The 23,830-nt window shown below is 39.1% G+C and overlaps 1 protein-coding gene across 6 annotated transcripts in view; it reads right to left on the reverse strand.

Annotated features, from left to right (window-relative positions):
* Positions 1-23,830, reverse strand: part of LOC125246086 (NACHT, LRR and PYD domains-containing protein 3-like) — a 34,096-nt gene that overhangs the window by 904 nt on the left and 9,362 nt on the right. For 4 of the 6 annotated variants that reach the window (XM_048156935.1, XM_048156932.1, XM_048156934.1 and 1 more), the window contains 6 exons: positions 22,581-22,754; positions 15,339-15,512; positions 8,326-8,496; positions 8,026-8,199; positions 4,049-4,213; positions 5-51 (listed from right to left, as the gene is read on the reverse strand). In XM_048156935.1, the coding sequence (XP_048012892.1) occupies positions 5-51; positions 4,049-4,213; positions 8,026-8,199; positions 8,326-8,496; positions 15,339-15,512; positions 22,581-22,754 (905 nt within the window). Of the gene's footprint in view, positions 1-4; positions 52-4,048; positions 4,214-5,387; positions 5,605-8,025; positions 8,200-8,325; positions 8,497-15,338; positions 15,513-22,580; positions 22,755-23,830 lie in introns of all 6 variants that reach the window. The other 2 variants (XR_007179719.1, XM_048156933.1) reach the window with 2 other exon arrangements.

A 23,830-nucleotide genomic window follows, 5' to 3' on the forward strand; every position in this document is an offset into this window, starting at 1 on the left:
GTACATTTGTATAGTCCTGCTGTAATCCTGAACTCTCCTCCATTTTCCACACTGTAAAACACACATTGTGCCACATCAGTTTCGCTTTCGTTAGCCACAGGCCCATAAAAAGAGTTACTTCCAAAATGTAATACATTAAAATGATTACAACACATGTTTTTTCCTCAGTTGTAGCTGCCTTAATAAACATGAAAAATGACAAAATGTATCCCCCAATCGTTTACAGAAACTATTATACTGGAATGGCTGAGATGACATGTTAAATTTGAGACTGCAGAGACTTCAACATTGTTTGTAAAAAAAAAAATATATATAAAAAAAGATAAAACTTTCAGGACTATGTGTCCTGATGTGAGATCCACAATTAGCAGGAAATAGGGTAAGCATAAAGATTTGAGCGAGTTTGACAAGGGCCAAATTGTGATAGCTAGACGACTTGGTCAGAGCATCTCTGCAGGGTTGTCTGCAGTGGTCAGTATCTATCAAAAGTGGTCCAAGGAAGGAACAGTGGTGAACCAGTGACAGGGTCATGGGCGGCCAAGGGTCATAGATGCACGTGGGGAACGAAGGCTGGCCTGTGTGGTCCGATCCTACAGATGAGCTACTGTAGCTCAGATTACTCAAAAAGTTAATGCTGGTTCTGAAAGAAAGGTGTCAGAATACACAGTGCATCACAGTTTGTTGTGTATGGAGCTGCATAGCTGCAGACGAGTCAGGGTGCCCATGCTGACCCCTGTCCACTGCCGAAAGCACCAACAGTGGGCATGTTAGCATCCTGGGGAACACATGACACCAGGATGCACTATGGGAAGAAGGCAAGCCAGCGAAGGCAGTGTGATACTTTGGGTAATGTTCTGCTGAGTAAGGGCTGTTTTGACAGCAAAAGGGGGACCGATACAATATTAGGAAGGTGGTAATGTTATGCGTGATCAGTGTAATTCAAGATTTAATTTATGTATTGTTTGATATATTATAGATCACTGTCTTTCAATTTAGATGTTTATTTTTAAATTTGTTGCATTTATAAACACTTTCGCAGTTTTACATTGTGACTTCATGCTGAGTACAGGCTAAATTACATTTATTTTTCAAGTATAGGGCATGTATTTAAAATAATACTAAAGCATTTTTTTTAAGAATGAAAGCAATTAATGTCCTGAGTATGCATATTTCCTTTAAATGTAACTTTTTATATATTTTTATTTTGATTAATATCTTCATTTTTAACATGAAGAGGGCTTTTATGTGTAGTACATACACACCTCAAAACTATAAAACCTCAAAACTCTCCCTGCTTGATACAATGAAAGCGTATGCTGTTGCAAACTGAGTCTGATCTCCTGTCAAGGCAGGCTGATTGTCTCATTTCTAATATCTGTGTATCTCATAGGTATGTGTGCTATGAGCATGGGGACAAGACTGGGTGAATACTTGCACATTAGCTGAGGCAAAGGATTGCTAATCAGTCCATTCCTGTAATCAATGATGAGCAGGGCTTAAAAAATACTGATAGCTTAAATTAATTCCTGTTTCCAAACTTTTTACCAGTCACTGTATAGTTCTTATTTATGTGTCGACCCTCATTCGCTTGAAGATTTTTTGGATAATATACATATCCCCTCTATAGACCGAGTGATGGCTGCTAAATTGGAAGAAGACCTCACAGTGGAGGAGATAACATTAGCAATTAGATCTAAGCAGAGTGGCAAATCACCGGGACCAGACAGTTTCTCCACAGGTTTCTTTAAAAAAATTCTCAGACCAGCTTTCCCCTTTATTATTAGCAGTTTTTGAAAAGTCAAAATTTCTACCACCTACCATGCGTCAGTCAGTTATCTCAATAATCCTCAAAAAAGACAAGAACCCTCTTGAGTGCAGCTCATTCCGTCCAATCTCCCTTCTTAACATTGATGCTTAAAGTGCTCACCATGGTCACCAAAGTAGTGCTTTCACTGGATGTGGAAAAGGCATTTGACCGGGTGGATTGGGGCTATATTTCTCCGTTGGCTGCCGTGCGCATTAATAATAATATATCTGCTTATTTTGAGCTTTGACGCGGCACAAGGCAGGAATGTCCTTTGTCCCCATTTCTATTTGCAGTCGCAATGGAACCACTTGTTTTAGCTTTGAGACAAAGAGCTGATATCAAGGGTATTCAGCGGGCAGGATTAGAACATAAGGTTTTGCTTTATGCAGATGACATGTTATACCTGTCACAACCCCTGTAAAGTCTTCGTAAATTGGTGACCCTACTTACAGAATTTGGCAAAATATCTGGCTATAAAGTTAATATCCAGAAAAGTGAACTAATGCCTGTTGGTGATGGGGTCAGCCTGTTATCTTGCCTTTTATCTACGCTCAGTTCCCTTCAAAAATTACCATTAAAAAACTGAAGAGTTTTAAAAATCTTGGAGTTTGGGTTACACATAATTATAAAGATTTGTATGGGGCCAACTGTCCACCTCTCTTATCTAATCAAAAACAAGATTTTGAGCAATGGGACCACCTCCCTCTCTCAGTGGGTGGAAGAATTAATACAGTAAAGATAAGTGTACTGCCAAAGTTTTTGTATATCTTTCAGTGCCTTCCTTTTTATAACAAAATCTTCTCCAAATTAAATAATCAGATATTGACTTTTATTTGGAACAAAAACAAAAAACCCCACCAAGAATTAAAAGAAGTACACTGCAGAAACCTTGTACAGAAGGAGGGATGGTACTTCCACATTTCATGTATTATTATTAGGCAGCCAACATAAGAGCATTGCTGTTCTGGCTAAGGAATGACATCACTGCCCCTGCCTGGACAACTCTGGAGGGGGCTTCGGTTGAGTCCACCTCTCTAGCAGCTTTAATGTGTTCTAAAATATCATTCAAACAGCCAATCTCTAGCTTGACTTCTAATCCAGTTGTTATACATTCAGTTGAAATTTGGAATCAGATCAGACGATTGTTTTTCCTTAAAGACTTATCACAGGCTGCACCAACTGCTAAAAATTACATGTTTGCTCCATTAATGATGGACGATGCTTTTGAGGTTTGGGCTAGAAAGGGTGTGGTCTTAATCCCTGGACTTTATATTGATTTAAATTTTGCATCCTTCGAACAGTTGGTACAGAAATTTGACATTCCCAAATCGCATTTCTGTAGGTATTTGCCACTTTGCCACGTAATTTCTCCCATCATGCCATCCTATCTCTTTATTAGACTAAATTTTTAAATGTAAATCAGTCCAGGCTGTAAGCAGGATCTATGAATTACTCAGCATGTATGATTCAACACCTTTAGATTAAATTAAAAATAATTGGGAGGCAGATTTAGACTAACTAATCTCAGAGGAAATCTGGCACAAAATAATACAGGGAATTTTTTCATTATCCATTTGCCTTAGACATTAAAGCTAACATAGATCCCACATTTGATAGATGCAGGCAGGCACCTGCAACTCTACTGCATATGTTTTGGATATGTCCAAGACTTTACATGTTCTGGACTAATATTTGGAGACCTTCTCTGGGCTATTTATATGTATATAGAGGTAGCAGAGCATCCCCATTTATTGCATTGTTTGGAGTGGCCCCGGAAAACACTAGTTTTACTGAATGTAAAATTAAAATATTGATCTTCTGTTCTCCTCTGGCTAGAAGACTGATACTGATTAAATGGAAAGACCCTTTTCCACCAACATTTAGTCACAGGATAAGAGAAGTCATCTACCATCTTAAGTTGGAGAAAATTAGGTATACAGTCAGAGGGTCTACTGGAGCATTTTATAATATATGGTAACCTTATTTAAAATTTGTTAAGGGAATGAAAGCAGACAATATGACATTGTAAAAGAAAGGGGGAGGGGAATATTGCTCATAAGTCATTTTTATTATTATTATTATTTCTTTATGGATGTCTGATCATGTATAGTATCTTTATGTTTATGTATTTGGGGGATGGGGAGTTTAATTTCATTTTGTATATCTTTGTTCTTTCTGTATAATTTTAAAACAAATAAAAAAATAAATGTGATGTAATAAAATTCTCCCGGCTCAACATACTTGGGTGTGCAGTTTGAATGGGTGTATGCATCAGAGAGCAGCTTGACTCCTGATTCTCCCAGGTGATTGTAGCTCAGATCCAGCTCTCTCAGGTGTGAGGGGTTTGAACTCAGCGCAGACGACACATAATGACAGCTTTCCTCTGTTACCATACAGCCAGACAATCTACAAACACATAGCAACAGTCCACATTACATTAATTTGCCAATCAGACACCACTATCAAACTGTAACCTCAGACTGTAATCAAACTGTAAATACAGACTTTTGGCTTTTTACACAACAAAATCACTAGTGTTAACCCTTTGAGCGGTACGGTCCCACATATGGGATTTTTATTTCTGTGCCCCTGGGCGTACGGTACCACATATGGGATTTCGAACGTTCAGCGACGTCACATAACTGCCAGATTCAAACTGTGCTTTCGCGCTTTGGCTGCAAGACGGACACGCGCAGCTCTTGTCATATATCACAGCTATGCAGTGTTTTCAGTCACATAATGTTTCTTTTAAGGTTTCAGACATTTAAATATGCATAAGCACCATTAAAACAATATATTTAGAGTTTATAAAATACACACTGATGTCCGACATCAGTGGAAGCAGCAATAACAAATATAATTTGCCGACATTTATTCATATCAGGCACACATAATGGGCCTAAGTAACTATAAAGTTTACTCTATTATTCTTCCAGTTCACCAGCCACTTACTTGCATATATTTCAGGAGAAACTGATGAATTCACCTGCTGTAAATCCGACTGACAGGACTCTGTGAACAGCAGCGCAAACTAAGATGGTGACGCCCATCTCGCATTATAGATCAAGATAAAGATCATTTATAAAGGCATTAAAACGACAAAGCACACTCACTTACACATATTTGAGAATCGGAATATCATATAGTTTATGACATGGTAAGCAATTTTGCGAATATTTTAAATAAAAAAGGAAAAACTAAATAATAGCGATCCATCTGTCATACAGTGTTATTGTTGCTGCGTTCAGCGCTCATGACACGCAAGACGCGTCGCCATGGAAACATTAAAGGCAAACGTTCTAAAATAACGGTCGCCTTAAAAAAAAACTCACTCTGGGGGGACAGTTAGAATATTTTAAACTCACGCTCGAAAGGGTTAAATGTACATTGCTAGGTGTATATATATTTGTCTCACCTACAAGTGTTAAAACCTAACACAGAGGATCAACCCTTTACCCTTTTACTCATTAAATGTTAAATTATTCATCCAGTGAATTAAATCAATTAGTGTCAGGAAATGAACACAGAGAGAGGATCCAAGTGCAAGTAAAACAGGATTTATTGACAGAATACGCTGTACAATAACTTCACTCCAAACAGGACAGTCGTTGCAGTCACGAAGACGAGCTGACGACGTGATGTGTTGAAACAGATGAATCGGGTGGCGCAGGGCTACAATGGGTAGCAGAAGCCAAGGAATAATCCAACCAAGACGCGGGCACAAGACGGAGATCCAGAACCCCAGGATAACAGGAGGTGAAACACAGAAACACGACAGCGGGACAGCCTGCAACGAACTGACAAAGACACCATGTAGACACACACATTAAATAGCAAACACTGAACAAGACATGGCTGGCAGCACATCACAATCAGACAGGTGGGTGACGCCCACACAATCACTCACTCAGTGCAACACACACCACAACTACACGAGGGCGAGTAAGTGAACCCATGAACCGTGACAATTAGGTTCACTTTACAAGTGATGACTGGCCATTAGTGATGACACCTGCTATTAATGAACAGTCTACTGAATGTAAAAGGAAGAACAAAAAACCAAAAAAGAACAAGACCGAATGAGACTTACAATGGACTGATTTAATTCGGTTTGATTCAAGACTAGTTGCAAATGATTTTTTTTTGTCAAAAAAATAATTTTGTAGTATCATGATTATTTAACTGCTTCTGATTGAGACTGAGCATCCCCGGACTTAAATCTTGGATCGGGCTGCCTCTGACGTAATACCCTCAATACCCAATAAGAGTGAGCAGGCATCACCTACCAGATGTTGCATGCTTCTTTAGCTGAAACTTGGCAGCCACAAACATGCCAAGAAAGTATTGAGAAAAAAAAGAGTATTGAAAAAGATCACCCATATTCTTTTTTTTAATTTATTTTGTTTTTCACTGTAAAGTAGAATGCGTGGCAGGAGATTGTGTAGCTGCAAAAAAGCAACCGTGCACTTTTGTTTTATATTCTTTTCTCTCTCTTTTTTTTTTTTTTTTTTTTTAATTTTTTTATAATCATTTAAACTTGTTAAACCATTTGTTTAGTTTGTCATTTGAATTTGTATTATTTAATCATTTATTATTCATTTGTCATATTATGTTTTTATATTTCATATTACTTATTTCCTTGCTCTTGAAATGCATGCTTTTGTTGTTTAATCTATTGATTGTGGGGTTTTATGAGATGTAAAATGTATGTCTTCATCAATAAAAGATAAGAGGAATATGTTAATTTCAAGATTTTATGGGTTGTTGTGAAGCAGCCACCTGTTGTATTTGTGCTGGTCAGACGAAGTCTGAGCATTTAAATATACAACTAAGATTATTCAATAAACCTTGCTAATTTTTTTTCTCATCACTTTCTCAGTCAACCTCTTGCCAGACTAGCTGTTGACAGGTTGGATGGATATTGAAAGACTGGAGCCAAGCTGTCTAGACTCAAAGAGGGCTACACTGTGAGTTAATAAAAGGAATTTCTGTAAATTAGCACTTGAACTTTCTCTTCAACATTAGTGTCCTCATCCTAGATGCAATCACACTGAGTCGATCTCATCCCCCTCATTTCTCTCCACACGCTGAGATCACCTGAAATTCACCCAGAAATCTATATGGTTTAATTTGAACAATTATCACACAACACTATACATGTTTGAAATAATTTTAAATGTCTCAATGTGACTGGTTCAAAGGTCTCATCCCCACAGAAGTAAACCAAAAGGTAATAAAGGTTTTAAAAGTTTAGAGATAATCTTGCTTACAAAGGAGGGTGGATCCTCTGCCAAGGTTTTTATTCAAATGACCTTCTGTCCCCAAAAGGTGTAAACTACCCAGGTATGGGACCTTTATTATTGCAAATTCCTATTGTAAGTTCCTGTCTCACTTTGGTGGTATACTTCATAGTACTAGACATAACCTCTTATTATAGTTTGGGTTTATATAGTTGTTATATAGGTAATTGTAGGGGTTAAACAGAACTTATTTATATAACCTCTGGATAAATTATTGGACTGGCGAGTCTGTGACATGGGATCCACATAAAAGAACAGCTGGTGCGAGATCCTAAGCGACACTGGTAACAGAACGAATGAATACAGTAAGAGTGAAGAGTTAAATAGATTAATCAAATGTGTAGTTAAACTGTTACACTTATTACCAATAATCAATTAGCACTCTAACCTAAATTTGAGGTTGTGATAAAATGGAGTAAGATAAAAGTAAATTGGAATTAAACTATTGTGCTATACTGAAAAGACCAAACGTGCAGGAAACCGTTGTTTGGCCAAATTGGGTGGGCTTTACAATATCTGGGGTTGGATCTAAAATTTCTGACATAGATACTTAATCTAACAGTATATTTCTATAATTACATCACAACCATTGCAATTATTTAAATTACACTAAGCCATATACTTGCCAGAGTAGTAATAATTTTAGATTCTGGCTGTGATGCTAAGTCCTGCACAAACTCACTATATGGTGCTGTTATCTTGTGCAGTGCTATTGGAAGCAATCCATGCATGAGTTGAACCGAACTAAACAATGAATGTGGAATTCCATATGAATATGGAATGGGGAAAAAACGCAACCCTGCAAATGTTTTCGTCTCTTGTTTTGGAACTCAATGAAGAGCAGATGCCACATTTTTGACAATATTTAATGGTTATTTAATATAATATATTATTTTTAATTGTATGAAAACCATTTACCTCAGTATCTGCAGCTGACAGTTTGGACTCTTCAGTCCATCAGAAAGAAGCTTCACTCCTGAATCCTGCAAGTCATTTTTACTCAAGTCCAGCTCTTTCAGATGAGAGTTTGATGATTGCAGAAGTGAAGACAAACTCTCACAAGACTGTGCAGTGAGATTACATATGGAAAATCTGAAGAAAAACAATGTAATTGCATGAAGAATAAAACTTATTATATATTTATTTTTATTTAATTTTATATTATTTTATTATATAATTCATGTTAAAAAAATCAAATTAGAGTATTTGAACTGCAACCTCAGTATCTCCAGCTGACATTTTGGACTCTTCAGTCCATCAGAAAGAAGCTTCACACCAGAATCATGGAGGTCATTGTTACTCAAGTCCAGCTCTATCAGGATGTTTAAGAATTGTAAAACTGAAGACAAACTTTCACAGCAATGACCAGTGAGATTACAGCTTTGTAGCCTGTGTTGAGAACAAAACAAACAGTGATATAATGTGTTTATCAAGTAGGGTTTATAATCTGGAGAGCACAAATCCACATCTCAGTGTAAATTAAATTTATACTCTGTAGTGTGGAGACATATGTGACCCGTCACGAAAACCAGGGACACAAGTCGGCAGCACAACTCTTGAGCAAAATGAGAAAGAAGCATTTTTTTTCAAAATTGGTGATTTTCGTTTTTTTGCAGAATCTGTTAGTTGAGATCATGAAGAAGCCTTTCCGTGTTTGAGATAGCAGTATTGGTATATTTAAAAGCGTACATTTTGAGGTTGAAATCGGCTTGTTTTTCAGAGATTCTAACACGCAGTAGGGGCGTGTCATTGTCTGTGTGTATTTCCATACTGGGAAGCGTGGCTACTTACTATGCAGCACTCTGGCCGGCTCTAGCTGATATCAAAATTCAATGAAGAACCGTGGCCGTTACACGTACTTCTTCGACAAGCCGGATGCTTATGAACAAGCGCTCACTGATTCTGAAGACGATCTGAGCGACGATGAAAGCGGCATAATAAGACATTACCTCTCTGTAGTCGGGTAACGCGCCGGCGCGTTGTGCAGGATTTTTTTTCACATTGCAGCAAAACAGACTTAAAATACTCCGTCATTTTTTGTCATAGAGACATAAGTAATATATTGAAACTATAGAATGTCTTCTTTTATTTGTGTACACTCAGAGTAAAAACAAAATGTTGTGCTTTTTGAAAAATAAAGAAAACTAACATGATGCGTGATTTCTCCTCTCCCTCTGAACGAAGTCCAATCTGATAGTTCTCAGAAAATGAACTGTAACTTAGTGAATACTAATCATAAAAAAATTATACTTATGTCTGAAAAAACGTTGAAATGTCAAGTTTTAAAACGTGTAAGTCAAATCGAAAACAAACCTTCTGTGTTTATGTAATCTGTATGAAAAGAGAGCCATGTCAGAAGTCCGTGATTCAGCTCATTATCCGCTAATGCGGCCACGCCCACGGAGGGAGCGCTATTCAGACGCAAATTCAGTCAATACATGCATTCATCGTCTCAATAATGATTTTATTGTCTTGAAAAGTGTTTTGAATAGCCATAGTTAGCGATCTCTGGTCTCTGTTAGTCCAGTTATTTCCTGGATTGCCTATTCTTCTTTAACAGGCTTCTCAGGTGAGAACATTTCATTTCATGATTATAGTGACCAAAATGATCACGGTTATCACAGAATCCTGTTCAAAAAGTCAATTCACCAAGTTTTATGTGGAAAACCAGCAAATAAAAAATAAAATTAGCATCAATATGTACTTTTTCTTTACATAAACATTAAAATAATAACATTAAAAATTTTGGGCAGATTTTAAAGGAGTGTCTTGCAACATGTTATCTACAATGCACAAGTTCAAATAGAGTTTTGACAAAAACGTCACATATTTCAGCCTCTAAATCATTTTTATAAAAGTCAAAAAAGATAAATTACTGACATTTACAATGCACATTAACCTTTATTATTAATAGTATGCGGTCCATGCAGCTTTACAGGGGGTATGGCTTATCTAAATGAGATGTAAATGAGCCCTATTGTCACTCCCAGCAGGTGAGAACAGGCGAGAACTGCAACTTTAGAGGCGTTTTTCTCCCTATAGAGCTGTCTTGAGTAGGCACCTTCAAATGGCCACAACTTCTCCAAATATTATCAGATTTCCATGTGTCACACATCGTTGGAAAGCTTGGAGACTGCACTGTCAGAATCTGTGAATAACTCAAAATGCCCCAGAACCGACTTGTGTCCCTACTTTCCGTGACTGGTCACATATGAATATAGAGCAGTAAAGTAACACTGAAGTTCATGAGATAACAAGAGCAGCTTACGGTGTCGGGTGGACGGGCCCTACTGGCCAATAAACAAGCAACAGCCAAAATTTGGAACGACCGATCGGTAGGGCTCTCACAACATCCGACGGGAGACCAAGGCTCACAGCATCGGATGAGTAAAGCCCTACCGGCCAAAGAGAGTTAGGTGGGGAAGGCTCTGGCGCCTAGGCTGAGATCGCTGAGACTGAGCACCAGGAAAAGCTGTGGTGTCTGGCTGAGTGAAGGGAGGAAGAGTGGAGCCTGGTGGGCCAATGCTCATCTCTTAGCGTGTAAATCAAAAACGTGATGCACAGGAGATGTCATAAGAAAACGTGGACTTGCAGGGTTAAACGCATCTTGAAGTTTAAGGCTGAGCAAAGATTTTTGTAAGATTTGACAATTTGAATATTTAGAAGAGTTTAGACTCTCTAGGAAGGTGGGTGCAACCAGAAATATCCAATCAATTTTTCCTTGTGGAGTGAGGCCTGGTAATTAACTGTATCCAAGTTAAATGCCCAGAATTCAATGGACGTGGCAGGACCCGTGGTTTTATCCTGGACAATTGGAATCCCAAGTTCATTAGAAACCCTGTGGTGCTGAAAGATTGATCATTAAATGTTTTTGTAATGATTCTTTTTTTTCTCTGGTTTTTCGTTGGTTTTTCTCAAGGCGATAACATGTGCTGATGAGAAGCCTTTGCCAAACAGCAAAGTAGTCTGATTTAGATGATCATTTGTTCTTTTATTTGTTGCTGGTATGAGTGGCACACACGCATTAATTTTGAGAAGCTCAAAAGAGACACATGGAAAAAGATAAAGAGGTTTGCATAAAAATGTGCACTTTCAATTCATTCAATCAAGTTCAATATGTATATATAGAGAGAAATTATCATTAAACAATAACACATTCAGGGCATCCAGAAAGTATTTACAACGCTTCACTTTTTCCTCATTTTGTTATGTTACAGCCTTATTTCCAAAATGGATTAAAATTATTTTCCTCAAAATTCAACAAACAATACCTCATAATGTCAACATGAAAAAAAGTTTGTTTGAAATCTTTGTAAATTTATTAAAAATAAAAAATAAACAAAAAAAATCACATGTACATAAGTATTCACAGTCATTGCCATGACATTCAAAATTGAGCTCAGGTGCATCCTATTTCTACTGATCATCCTTGAGATGTTTCTACAACGTGATTGGAGTCCACCTGTGGTAAATTCAGTTGATTGGACATGATTTGGAAAGGCATACACCTGTCTATATAAGGTCCCTCTGTTAACAGTGCATGTCAGAGCACAAACCAAGCCATGAAGTCCAAGGAATTGTCCATAGACCTCCGAGACAGTATTATATTGAGACACAGATCTGGGGAAGGGTACAGAAAAAATTCTGCAGCATTGAAGGTCCCAATGAGCAAAGAGGCCTCCATCATCTGTAAATGAAAGAAGTTTGGAACCACCAGGACTCTTCCTAGAGCGACTGAGCAATCGGAAGGGCCTTAGTCAGGGAGATGACAAAGAATCCGATGTTCAGTCTTGACAGAGCTCCAGCATTTCTCTGTGTAGAGAGGAAAAACGTCCAGAAGAACAACTCCACCAATCAGGCCTGTATGGTAGAGTGGCCAGACAGAAGCCACTCCTCAGTAAAAGGCAAATGACAGCCCACCTGGATTTTGCCAAAAGGCACCTGAAGGACTCTCAGACCATGAGAAACAAAATGTTCTGCTCTGATGAAACAAAGATTAAACTCTTTGGCCTGAATAGCAAGCATCATGTCTGGAGAAAACCAGGCACCGCTCATCACCTGGCCAATACCATCCATACAGTGAAGCATGGTGGTGCAGCATCATGCTGTGGGGATGTTTTTCAGTGGCAGGAACTGGGAGACTAGTCAGGATTGAGGGAAAGATGAATGCAGCAATGTACAGAGACATCCTTGATGAAAACCTGCTCCAGAGTGCTCTGGACCTCAGACTGGGGTGAAGGTTCATCTTTCAACAGGACAACGTCCCTAAGCACACAGCCAGGATAACAAAGGATTGGCAACGGGACAACTATGTGAATGTCCTTGAGTGGCCCAGCCAGAGCCCACACTTGAACCCCATTGATCTCTGGAGAGATCTGAAAATGGCTGTTTAGCATCGCTCCCTATCCAACCTGATAGAGGTTGAGAGGTACTGCAAAGAATGAGAGAAACTGCCCAAAAATAGGTGTGCCAAGCTTGTAGCATCATACTCAAAAAGACATGAGGCTGTATTGGTGCCAAAGGTGCTTCAACAAAGTATTGAACAAAGGCTGTGAATTCTCATGTACATGTGATTTTTTCCATTTTTTATTTCTACCAATTTTTGTTTGTTGTAAATCAGATACAGATGAAGTGGGATTTATTTGAATGCATTAGTGAGAATGAATGTGTGTATGAAATTGTCCTACCAGTTTGTGCAGCGTCTCTTTAACAATAGTGTAGCTGGGTTTAAGTTACTTGAAAACAGAAACACATATACGTTATAAAACTTTCAGTTTCTGGTTGATTTTGTTGATAAATTGCAGGAAAGCGCTGACAATAAGTTCTTATTAATGATTCTGTGTGCTACTGTGCTTGTGGTCTAACTGCACGTAATGTTCAAGCTGCTGTTTGTACGCATGCGTTTAAGCTATAAGGAAGTAGTCCGTTAGCGTAAGAGAGGTAAGTCTTCTGTATAAGTCTTCTGGGGTCTCTCATTGTTATATAAGTATTATTACATAACTTTTACAGACACAAAACATATTTTTTTTGTTCGTTTGGATAAATGGTGAAAGATACAACATAGACGTAATGGCAACATTTAAACGTGAACATATTACACTTACAGCAGTCCTCTCTGATGATATATAATAATTCTGTATCAGGTACAGAGCAGAATTTAAGTTATTAATCCACAAAAATGGTATTCCACTTCACTTCCCTTCAAGGTATGTTGCAATCTGTGATGAGCTAATGAGCTATCATATCACTGCCATAAAACATATTGTGTCAAGCTTTTTGAGGTGGCAATTTTTTAATTCATAACGACTGCACGATTTGTTTATGGTTGCTGTTGAGGATGGAGATAAAGATCGCTGGTTAATGATTAAATGATTACAGAAATGTGTAATTTGGATAACATAATTCTTTGAAATGAGTCGTGAAAGTCACAAACAGAGCAAAATGTTACTATGTTACGATACTATCATGTTTCTTTGGAAGTATGAATAAGAGCAAAGTGAAAGTATTTGCATGCGCGTGTATCTGCATGTATAAAAACGAACACAAAAATGACAGATTTGAATGAGAACACTTATGTTACAAAGCAAGACTGTGGCGAGGGGGGCGTGGTTCAGCGAGGTCTGCAGCGGGAGAGAGAGTCGGGAGACGCATGGTGAGTGAGTGGGTTAAATGCAAATAACGAACACCTGTCTCTTATTTCAGCAATTGGCGTGGAGACAGGATAAAACGCCAGGAGAAGCAGGAGTAAGTGAGAGAGAAAGGGACTGCTGACTGAGAAACGCCTGAAGCCGCTTGGAATGTTTACACTGGAGTGAAAGTTATTGTTGTGACATTTTTTCTGTTTATGTGCTGATGCACTGACATGTGTTGGAGATTGAATAATTTGAATAAAGCATCAGTCAGCAGTCAAAGCTGACCCTGTCCTCTTCCTTCCCTAAGAACTTTGAACTTTATTACAATGACTTTGACATAACATGAACCAAAAATGAGGATAAAACAGTTTCACATCAGATAAGTTATTGCAATTTATGTTTTCAAACATGTCTCTATGCAGAGAACTGGTGCAATCAAATGTGACGCGTTCAGTGAATACAGTCACAGGACTGCTCTGTTTGGTTGTTATATTATCTAAATACTTATTTTATAGTGTGTGAAGATCATTAACATTAGTAGTTCAGTTGAACTACTTATTTTTCTCTCTCATTTTGTGTGTATTTTGTGAAAAAAACCTTTCCACTGTTTTTATTTTCGTTGCACAAGACAATTTTCATAATTGTTTTCATTATTTGGAACACTATTTGTTTTTATTCATGTTCAGATTGAAAATATATTTCTACAAAATCACGTTTTTCTTAATTGTTCTGTTGTATAACATTTTTTAAATTTATTTTACTCCCTGGTCTTTTTTGGACACAAATTATCAATAAATAAAGTACACCTGTTTATCCCTAAAGAGTAATATTGTAGTTTTATCTAGAGTAATATTGTAACAAATGGCTATAACTTGCTTAGAGATTGTTCAATTTATACAAAATTTCATCTGAAACTTTAAAACATCCAAATATAACTTTTTAAAAGAAAAAAAAGTTTACAGTGAAAAACCCTAGATTTTTGCTGGCGTTTTTTTTTTTTTTTAATTCTGGGAATTTTATCCATTCTCAGTCAAAATAAATGTAAAACTGACACTTTAAATGAGCAAACTGAAACTTCAAGTTGTCCTGTTTAAAATGATATATGGCACTTGATGCTGACTGCTAGAATAGGTTAGAAAACCAGAGAAAAGTGCAGGCGAGTCAGGAGCCCCAAAAATGCTCTAGGTCTTTAAGGATTAATGCTTAACTAATGCATTATTCTGGACCCTTAAAATAAAGTGTTACCAAAAAAAAAAAAAAAAAAAAAAACCAGCCTAATGGCAAGTAAAATAATTTCATATTTTTCATATAATTTTGGATGCTGGCTGAGATGCTATGGGTGTCCTGCACACACCCACTAGAAGGTGCTGCTAGCTTGTGCTATTGAAAGCAATCCATGCATGAATTGAATTACACTGAATGTTTACATTTATGCAGTCCACATGGTACATAATTCTCAGATTGGAAAATACAGTCCACCTGTATGAATATGGAAAAAACTGCAACCATGTCTCTTGTTCGTTAACATTCAAAGAAGAACAGATGCCACATTTGGTTCATTATAATAACATTTTTTTAATTGTATGGAAAACCATTTACCTCAGTATCTGCAGCTGAAAGTTTGAACTATTCAGTCCATCAGAAAGAAGTTTCACTCCTAAATCCTGCAGGTCGTTGTTACTCAGGTCCAGCTCTCTCAGACAGGAGTTTGAGGATTGCAGAACTGAAGACAAACTCTCACAAGACTGTGCAGTGAGATTACATACGGGAAATCTGAATAACAAAAACGTCTCAGGTTATGTATGTAACCATAGTTTCCTGAGAACAAGACTCTGCATTGAACACGCAATGGGGAACAAAATACCCACGCCGCCATGCTTGAGGAGAGTGCATGCCAAATAATATGGCTGACAAACGTTGAGCAGTTTTGAAGGAAACGCTTAGCAACTCACCCTCGGGTCACACCAGGCTGTCAGTGACAGCATTCCCTTTGGCCAACAGCCCAAGCTGAGCCTCAAGAAGGCCTTCTGCAGAAGGCCTACCAAGGCCACTAAAGGCATCTGGAACCAACTTTTCCAAAGAGAAAGTGGTCCCTTTAACCCTCTGGAGTCTGAGGCTGATTTGGGGCCTGGAGAAGTTTTGACATGCCCTGACATTTGTGCTTTTTTCAGTTGTTCATAAACATATTAATGGAAAAAGTGTCATTACACTGTATTCAGCACAAACTAGGCTACCATAATATGTGAGGAACATGTATGTACATGATTGTGTTTTTGAAGAAATAACATTTATGCGTGGTTATTGAAAAAACAAAAAACTTAAGTCACTGAAATAAGGCCAAAAAAAGTATAGTAAATCTGTGTTTACAAGACTTTTGGGTATTGGAGGTTGTAAACTAGAGTTTTTGCTTCAAAATTATGTAAAAATTATGCTGCCTACTCCTTCATATAAAACAATATATTGATTTAGTTTTTGTAAGACACTTTTTGCCAAGAGAAACAGTATGCGTGGAGGCGTGAATCACCACTGAATAATGGCCATTCTCACCTGGGAAGACAAAAGAATTGGATAGTAATGAGCTGAAATGACTTGCATATTAATGAGGCATTTCAGTCAGGTAGGCTGTGAAAAAAACCTTCTGTGATGTCTCAGGCTACGTTTACACATGGGCGGCTATTTTCATAAACGGACATTTCAACCTCTGCAGTTTCAAAAATAACATTGTGCACACATGACAGTTTTCAGAAAAGTGTTCATTTACACGTACCCGTGTATATATGACGTCAAGAGTGTAACGAGCAGCTCAAGCCCACCTAAACCAATCAGAATCGCGAAAAAGAATCCCGAATTCCTCTTGAAGTGATTCGAAGTTGTTGCAAAATTGCTGATTTCCGAGCACTCATTCGTCTCTGCTCCTCGACATAATGGAGCAGCTTGCAAATGCAAACACACGAGAAGAGTTTGCATCAACATAAATGCGACTGCTACTCTGAACGCTTCCATGATCACATGTAAACATAGGTCGCACTTTTGACATATGTGCGAGCTCTGGCGCATACTGTGACGTTGGTTGCCTAAACACCCGTTTGTCTCAGTTTACATGCAAACGTGCAAACGAAGATTTTCAAAATCTCCACTCTAGCCGGAGTTTTTAGAAAGACTCGTTTTCAGAGGCGAATTCTCCGTTTGCGTGTAAACGAAGGGCGCAAACGAAGGGAAATGTCTCCGTTTTTCAAAATAACCATGTACGTGTAAACGGGGCCTCAAGCTCATCATGCTATATGAAACATACAGAAAAATATTATTACAATATAAAGTAATGGTTTTATATTATACTTTAAAATATAATGTATTTATGTGATGCAAAGAGTCTGAATATAGGCTTTTAGTTTAAAAGCATGCACATTTGGAGAAATATTGGATTCTCATATGCTTATGTCAATTTTCTATACAGAGGAGTTATATTTATTTAAAATTCATTGTCATTACTATGAGCGCTGGTGTTTTCAATTCATCCTTGAAGTCGGAGGGCGCTCTCTGTGCATTTTTAGTCCACAAATTCATCTAAAAGAAGAAGAGGCTATTCCATGAATGGAGTTTCCAATTCATACTGCAGCCGGAGGGCGCTAAAGAAACAAAAACTCATCTGAAATTAATCTATAGAAGAAAAGAAAACAGGAACTATCTGTATGTCTTCTAGAGCTCCCTAACCATGACTTTTACATCCAGATAAACACTTTTCAAGACAATAAATACACGATTGAGACGATGAATGCATGTATTGCCTCTGAATTTGCGTCTGAATAGCGCTGGCTCCGTGGGCGTGGCCGCATTAGCGGATAATGAGCTGAATCACGGACTTCTGACATGGCTCTCTTTTCATACAGATTACATAAACACGGAAGGTTTGTTTTCGATTTGACTTACATGATTTAAAACCTGACATCTTAACGTTTTTTTAGACATAAGTTTAATTTTTCTGTGATTAGTATTCACTAAGTTACAGTTCATTTTCTGAGAACTATCAGATTGGACTTCGTTCAGAGGGAGAGGAGAAATCACGCATCATGTTAGTTTTCTTTATTTTACAAAAAGCACAACATTGTGTTTTTACTCTGAGTGTATACAAATAAAAGAAGATATTCTATAGTTTCAATTGATATATTACTTATGTCTCTATGACAAAAAATGACGGAGTATTTTAAGTCTGTTTTGCTGCAATGTGAAAAAAAACCTACAAAACGCGCCGGCGCATTTTCAGACCTCAGAGTGTTAAGGGAATGTGGCCAGAGAACCGAAGGAACCCCGGCCAGTCACTAGAGGGGAACGAAGTCACCCTCAATGCCACCAGGGAGGCCGACCTGGTCTGTCATAGGACAAACTTGAACCCAGAACCCTGTCTGAGTAAGAATCTCCATAACACATTCTTCATGGAAGAGAGCAGGTAAGAGTGACTGCAGAGAGGCAGGAGCAACTCAGACCCACGCATAGAGATGGGCATCCTGGAGAGCAGAACTCAGCTGAGTGCTATGAACCCTTGTATTGAGGGGAGTATAATCCACTCATCCTAGGATCCACTCAGCAATTAATTAACGCACTGAGGATGCTGTGCGCTAAACACCTGTTCATACAGGGGAGCACAAACCAGCCTAGGGCTGAATCTTAGGAGGAGGCCCGATTAAGGCCTACCACCATGATCAGCTTAGGGAGCTAAGCACTATTACATACATAACCCAAAAGGGAAGTACAGAGCTCACCTAACATGTAGACCATGCAATGGGCACATACTTATGGAGGCCGAAGGGGAGCCTACAGCATGATAGTAGCTATATGTGAAACAGAAGTATATTCAGAAAGTGGCCTGGAGGGGCCACCCTGAACACCTGACTTGCTGGGGCAGACAGACAACCTCAATGGCAGCATAAGAGTGCTGCAAAGTACCCGCATGACAATCCACCTAACACAATCCGACGAGCAGTGTACACAGTAAAAGCACCTTTTACTCTTTCAAGCAAGAGGAGTACAGCGTACGCCAACACGTATTAAGGAAGGCCTGGAAGGGCCTATAACCTCAGCAGACACGTGGCATCAGCTCGTGGCAGTGTTTAGGCACCAAGAACGATAAGCAACCGAACCGAAGGAGGTTCGATTTATCACTTGGGCCTCTGGCCAACCAGAAGTGTACACAGATAATTCTCAAAGAGAAATATACACAAACATACACCAGTGTGTTCAAAAAGGCGGCCCATAGGGCCTAGCAACCTCTAAGACGCAGGCGTAAGTCTTGTGGCCGTTTCAAGGAGCATAAAAGATCCACCCTAGGTGCTAGGTGGCTCTTAGCTCAACTAGAGTAGAATCAGACTCAGGGAGGCAGATGTAGGTTAAACCAAACCTTCGTAAGGTTTCATTACCATAATCAACCTGAGGGGCCAGCCACTCAACATACTCGGTAAAAGCACCCTGTTACTCTCACAGCGAGAGGGGTACATAACTGAACTCCACATGCTACACCGGAGGCCGAAGTAGGCCTACCTTAGTAAACACGTGGCATCAGCAAGTGGCTATCAAAACCATATCATCCAAAAAAGGCCATGTATTAGAGATTTCCAAAGAGGGAAAATATGAAAACGCTGCCAAACATCATGAACAGGCCTGTTTAGGGCCTATCCGTTTCAGTGATGGGGCGTGGCCAATGGTGGCATGGTTTCCCAGGCATCCTGCCAGCAAGTCAGCTAAAAAAGGAGGCCTAAAGGGGCCTACCATTTCAGCAACAAGCAGCGTTCAGCCTGTTTGCAGAATAAAAACACAAGCTGTGTCAACATGTGAACTAAAAAGTAGGCCTGAATGGGGCCTACCGATTCAATGACACGTGGCTTCAGCTTGTATCCAACGAGCAGCTCGTTTTAGGGTTCTAGGAGCAAAAAATAGAACCAACCTAGATACTAGGTAGCAATTTAGCTCAACTAGCTTAGAAACCCAGACTCAAAGAGGCTGATGTAGTTAAAACCAAACCTCAGTAAGGTTTTACCACAAAAACTCACCCCTGAGAGGTCAGCCACTCAGAAGAGTACTCGGAAAAAGCACCTTTTTACTCTCAAAGCGAGAGGAGTACATAACTGAACTCCAACATGCTGCACAGGAGGCCCATAGGACCTACCTTAGTAAACACGTGGCATCAGCAAGTGGCGACCATAACAATACCAACCATCAGGCCATGCATTCAAAGATTTAGTATCTAAAAGGAAATGCATATTACGCCACATACTCCATGAGAGGCCTGCTTAAGGCCTACTCAATAGAGGTGGGGCGTGGCCGATGATGGTATTGTACTCCCAGGTATCCTGCTAACAAGTCAGCTAAAAAGGAGGCCTTGTGGGGCCTACAATCTCAGCAATATGTGGCGTTCAGCCTGTTTGCAGAATAAAACACAAACTGTGCCAACATATGAACTAGAAAGGAGGCCTGTTGGGGCCTACCGTTCCAATGACACGTGGCTTCAGATCATGAGATAATGCAAAATATGTGAGCAAACTATGATCAGCTAACAGCACTTGTAGAAGTACAATTGCTTACTAGAAGGAGGCTAATTAACCATAAGCCTACAATCAAAGTTATATGCAATATAACTGTTAACAAGATCACAAAAAGGGAGCTAATAGAAACCAGCTTTTCTCAAAAAGTGGTTCTATACTACCCTGAGTACACAATCCAACAGGTGATGCACTCAGTAACACCAATAAACCTACTAATCGGGAATATTAGGTCATCAATGTCTCTAATAGCGGCTAATGAAAAGCCTGCTATTATGAGAACAGGTGCTGACCTGTGGCAGCATAAGTAAGCTCACATACAATGTAGGGCAAAAGTCTAGAACTTCAAAGCAAACACAACGCTTTGATGTATATGCTATTTTCACAGAGGAAAATAATTTTCTCCATACAGATTCTCAAATCTTTACTGAGCCATAGAGGACGGATGCTAAACACTAGCAACGTCAACTTGAACTTGATTAAAGAAAACAAGTAGCTCAGAGGAAAAACCACATTTTCCATAGCATAAAAGTTCTAGAAAGTGGGGCCTAGCACACACAGCATGACTTATCTACGCAAAGATAAGGGCCTACCACCTGAGATAACAGCATCAGGAAGCCTAAAAACAGTCTACAACCTAGCTGTTAAACTCAAAAATTGCACTTACATAGCAAAGGGATAATGGGCATATGGCCTAACAACTCCCTCGGGAGAAGGCCAGAACTAGTAATTATACAACCTGACAAGGGAAGTATACATAGGTTTATATGTAAATAACACACCTAACCTAGCTCTAGCCTGGCCGCTAAGCTACGGGGATTCTACAGGGCCACAAGCCTAGTGAAACCTGGGCTTCACCTCCAAATCTCATGGATAAGAAAAAGAAAGCGAAGCTCACAAGCAAACAATGTCAGGTAGCCGATTAAGGTCGACCTAAACATACTGTACATATTAACTGAAGTGACAAGTGCTAACTCAAACTACTCTAGAAAGCAGCAGAGAAGCTACTCTAAACAACAGATGGCTAAGAGGCGGCCATTTCGTGGCCTGCATAATATATATTGTAGTCAGTCTATCAACTTCAGCTTTCCCAAAAAACCCTTACTTTTTTCTGACTACATGCTCAGAAAACGATACAGGAAAATAAGGTCTTATTTTAAACGCATAAAATATAGACCCTCCTGCGGCTCAAAGACTGAAGACTCGTAATGCTCCTTTTTTACATTAAATCGCCCTATGTAGCCGGGGGAATCGATTACAAATGCAACGGTGTTTACAATCGATCATCCATCTCACTCTTGCTTCTTCCTCCTCCCTTCTGTCTGGGTTCAGATATAAATCTGGATGGCTAGGGGTTTTTCCATGCCCTCCCAATCTCAAACGCGGAGATCAGAAGGGAAAGGAAAGTCATGGAAGCTGCAGCATTCATGGACAGAAAGGAATCGCTTGTCAAGCCGTCCGCACGCGGCCCCTTTCTTAACGCGCTCTCACAACAGCTGCAGCCCGCCGAAAGCGAATCTCAAAAACACAGCAGCTCCACACACACAACAGCCAGAGGAGCGCTCGCCGCCGGACGTGATGGCGTCAAACACGAACGTCATCGTTATCCACTCATCCTCGTCAGCCCCGGGGGAGTTGAGAGAGAATACAGTTTTCTCAAACTTCCCAACGAGCTCACCTGCGAGCCCTATGATTGCAGCCGCCGTTATGCCTCAGCACAAATGGGGCTAGAATCACCAGGCACAGATGCAGACAGCTCTTCCCTTGGGAAGAGTGCCAAACGAGAACGGAGCGTCCCAATAGATAGATGCTCACAGTAAACAATAGACAAACACACAAACGGTGCCCTCAAGCACTGTATGCGTGCTCCTCTCCAGACAGAAACGCCCAGAAAAATGTGTATATCAAGTGTCAAACCTTGGGACACGGATAAACACACTCTCTTGAACGTTTGTAAGGCATATATAGAATCCCTTACCGGAGTCGATATAGTCGCGATCAGACAGAACAGGACCGAAAGACAATGAGATAATGACTGCTTCTCCAGGCGCTCCTTTATACATCCGGGTTGCGCCGTATTATGTCATAGGCTGTCGCCGGCCAATAGGGATTAGAGTTGTTGGATAGTTGGCTTTCAGACACCGGGTCACGTGTGACTTTCCCCATTGCGTGTTCAACGCAGAGTTGAAGTTCCCTTTCGAAAGGGAACACCATGTAGTTGCATACATAATAAGTCTCAACAGTGTGACTGTTAATAATAAATGCAAAACAAACAAAAAACAAAAACAAATGAAAGAATTCGAACTCAAACCTCAGTATCTCCAGCTGACAGTTTGGACTCTTCAGTCCATCAGAAAGAAGCTTTACACCTGAATCTTGCAAGTCATTGTTACTCAGATCCATCTCTCTCAAGAGAGACTTTGAAGATTGTAGAGCTGAAGACAAACTTTCACAACAATGACCAGTGAGATTACACCCATGTAGTCTGTGTAGAGATCAAAACAAACAGCAATATATATTTATATATGTTTACAGGTAGAGTTTTTAATAATTTCTTGTATTTAGGGCTGTAATAAACGATTAATTTGATGGTTGATTCATCTAGTAATTATTTTTTGGCCCCACTTTATATTAAGTGTCTTTAACTAAGTACTAACATTTAAATGAATCATTTAATTATTCTGTAAATGTTTTTACATTGTACTTATATATTTGTTTAAATACCTGCAAGTATCTACAGCTTTAGTTATAAAGTGTGACCATTTTTTTGTTTTCAATCTGTTATTTTCTGATTAGTCAAATATAGTGGCTTATCAGTATAACCTTAAGTAACCTACAAATAAATAATAACTGTAATTTATGTTGTTAATATTTCAAGGTTTATTTAAACATTTTGTCATTATAATTACAAATAATAATAAAACAATCCTAACATGGAAAATAATGTGCCAATAATTAAAAGGGCATTTAACAGTAATATATCAATAATAGAAATATGCATGCTGCTTTCACCGTCACTGTTTGGGACTGACAACAGCATTTGCTTATACGTGAGTTTTGAAATGTTTTCTTCATTCAGAAGATTAACGTATCTGCTTGAATAATATCTATAAAGAAACCACTAAAGTCATGACCGCTCTAAGAGGTGCGGCTCGTGAGTTGTTTGAATGGGTGCCTGCATGGGCGACATTAGTGCCCCCCCTCCCATACTGCCATCAATTTATTGTAGTCATGTACACAGCGTTTCATATTTGAAAATTGTTTAATATGCATTTATATGTATGTCTCTGTGTTGATGGGGGCAACAGAATAAAATAGGAGCAATAGGTTACTTATTAGTTTACAGTTGTTAGAATGATTAGGAATCGGCAAAATGGCTCAGCATCCCAATACAGTGAATTATTGTTTCTCTAAGAAACAAAAACAGCTGATGGAGGACAGGTAACTGAGCAGAGAACTGTCACTCATTCAGACGATGAGATTCAGAATTCCCAATGTGAGCCATCTGCTCCGCAGCAATTTGGAGCTGTTAGTCAGGCCTCCTCTGACAGCGTGAGTCCT

The sequence above is a fragment of the Megalobrama amblycephala genome, linkage group LG14 (assembly GCF_018812025.1).
Source record: "Megalobrama amblycephala isolate DHTTF-2021 linkage group LG14, ASM1881202v1, whole genome shotgun sequence".
Taxonomy (NCBI): Eukaryota; Metazoa; Chordata; class Actinopteri; order Cypriniformes; family Xenocyprididae; genus Megalobrama; species Megalobrama amblycephala.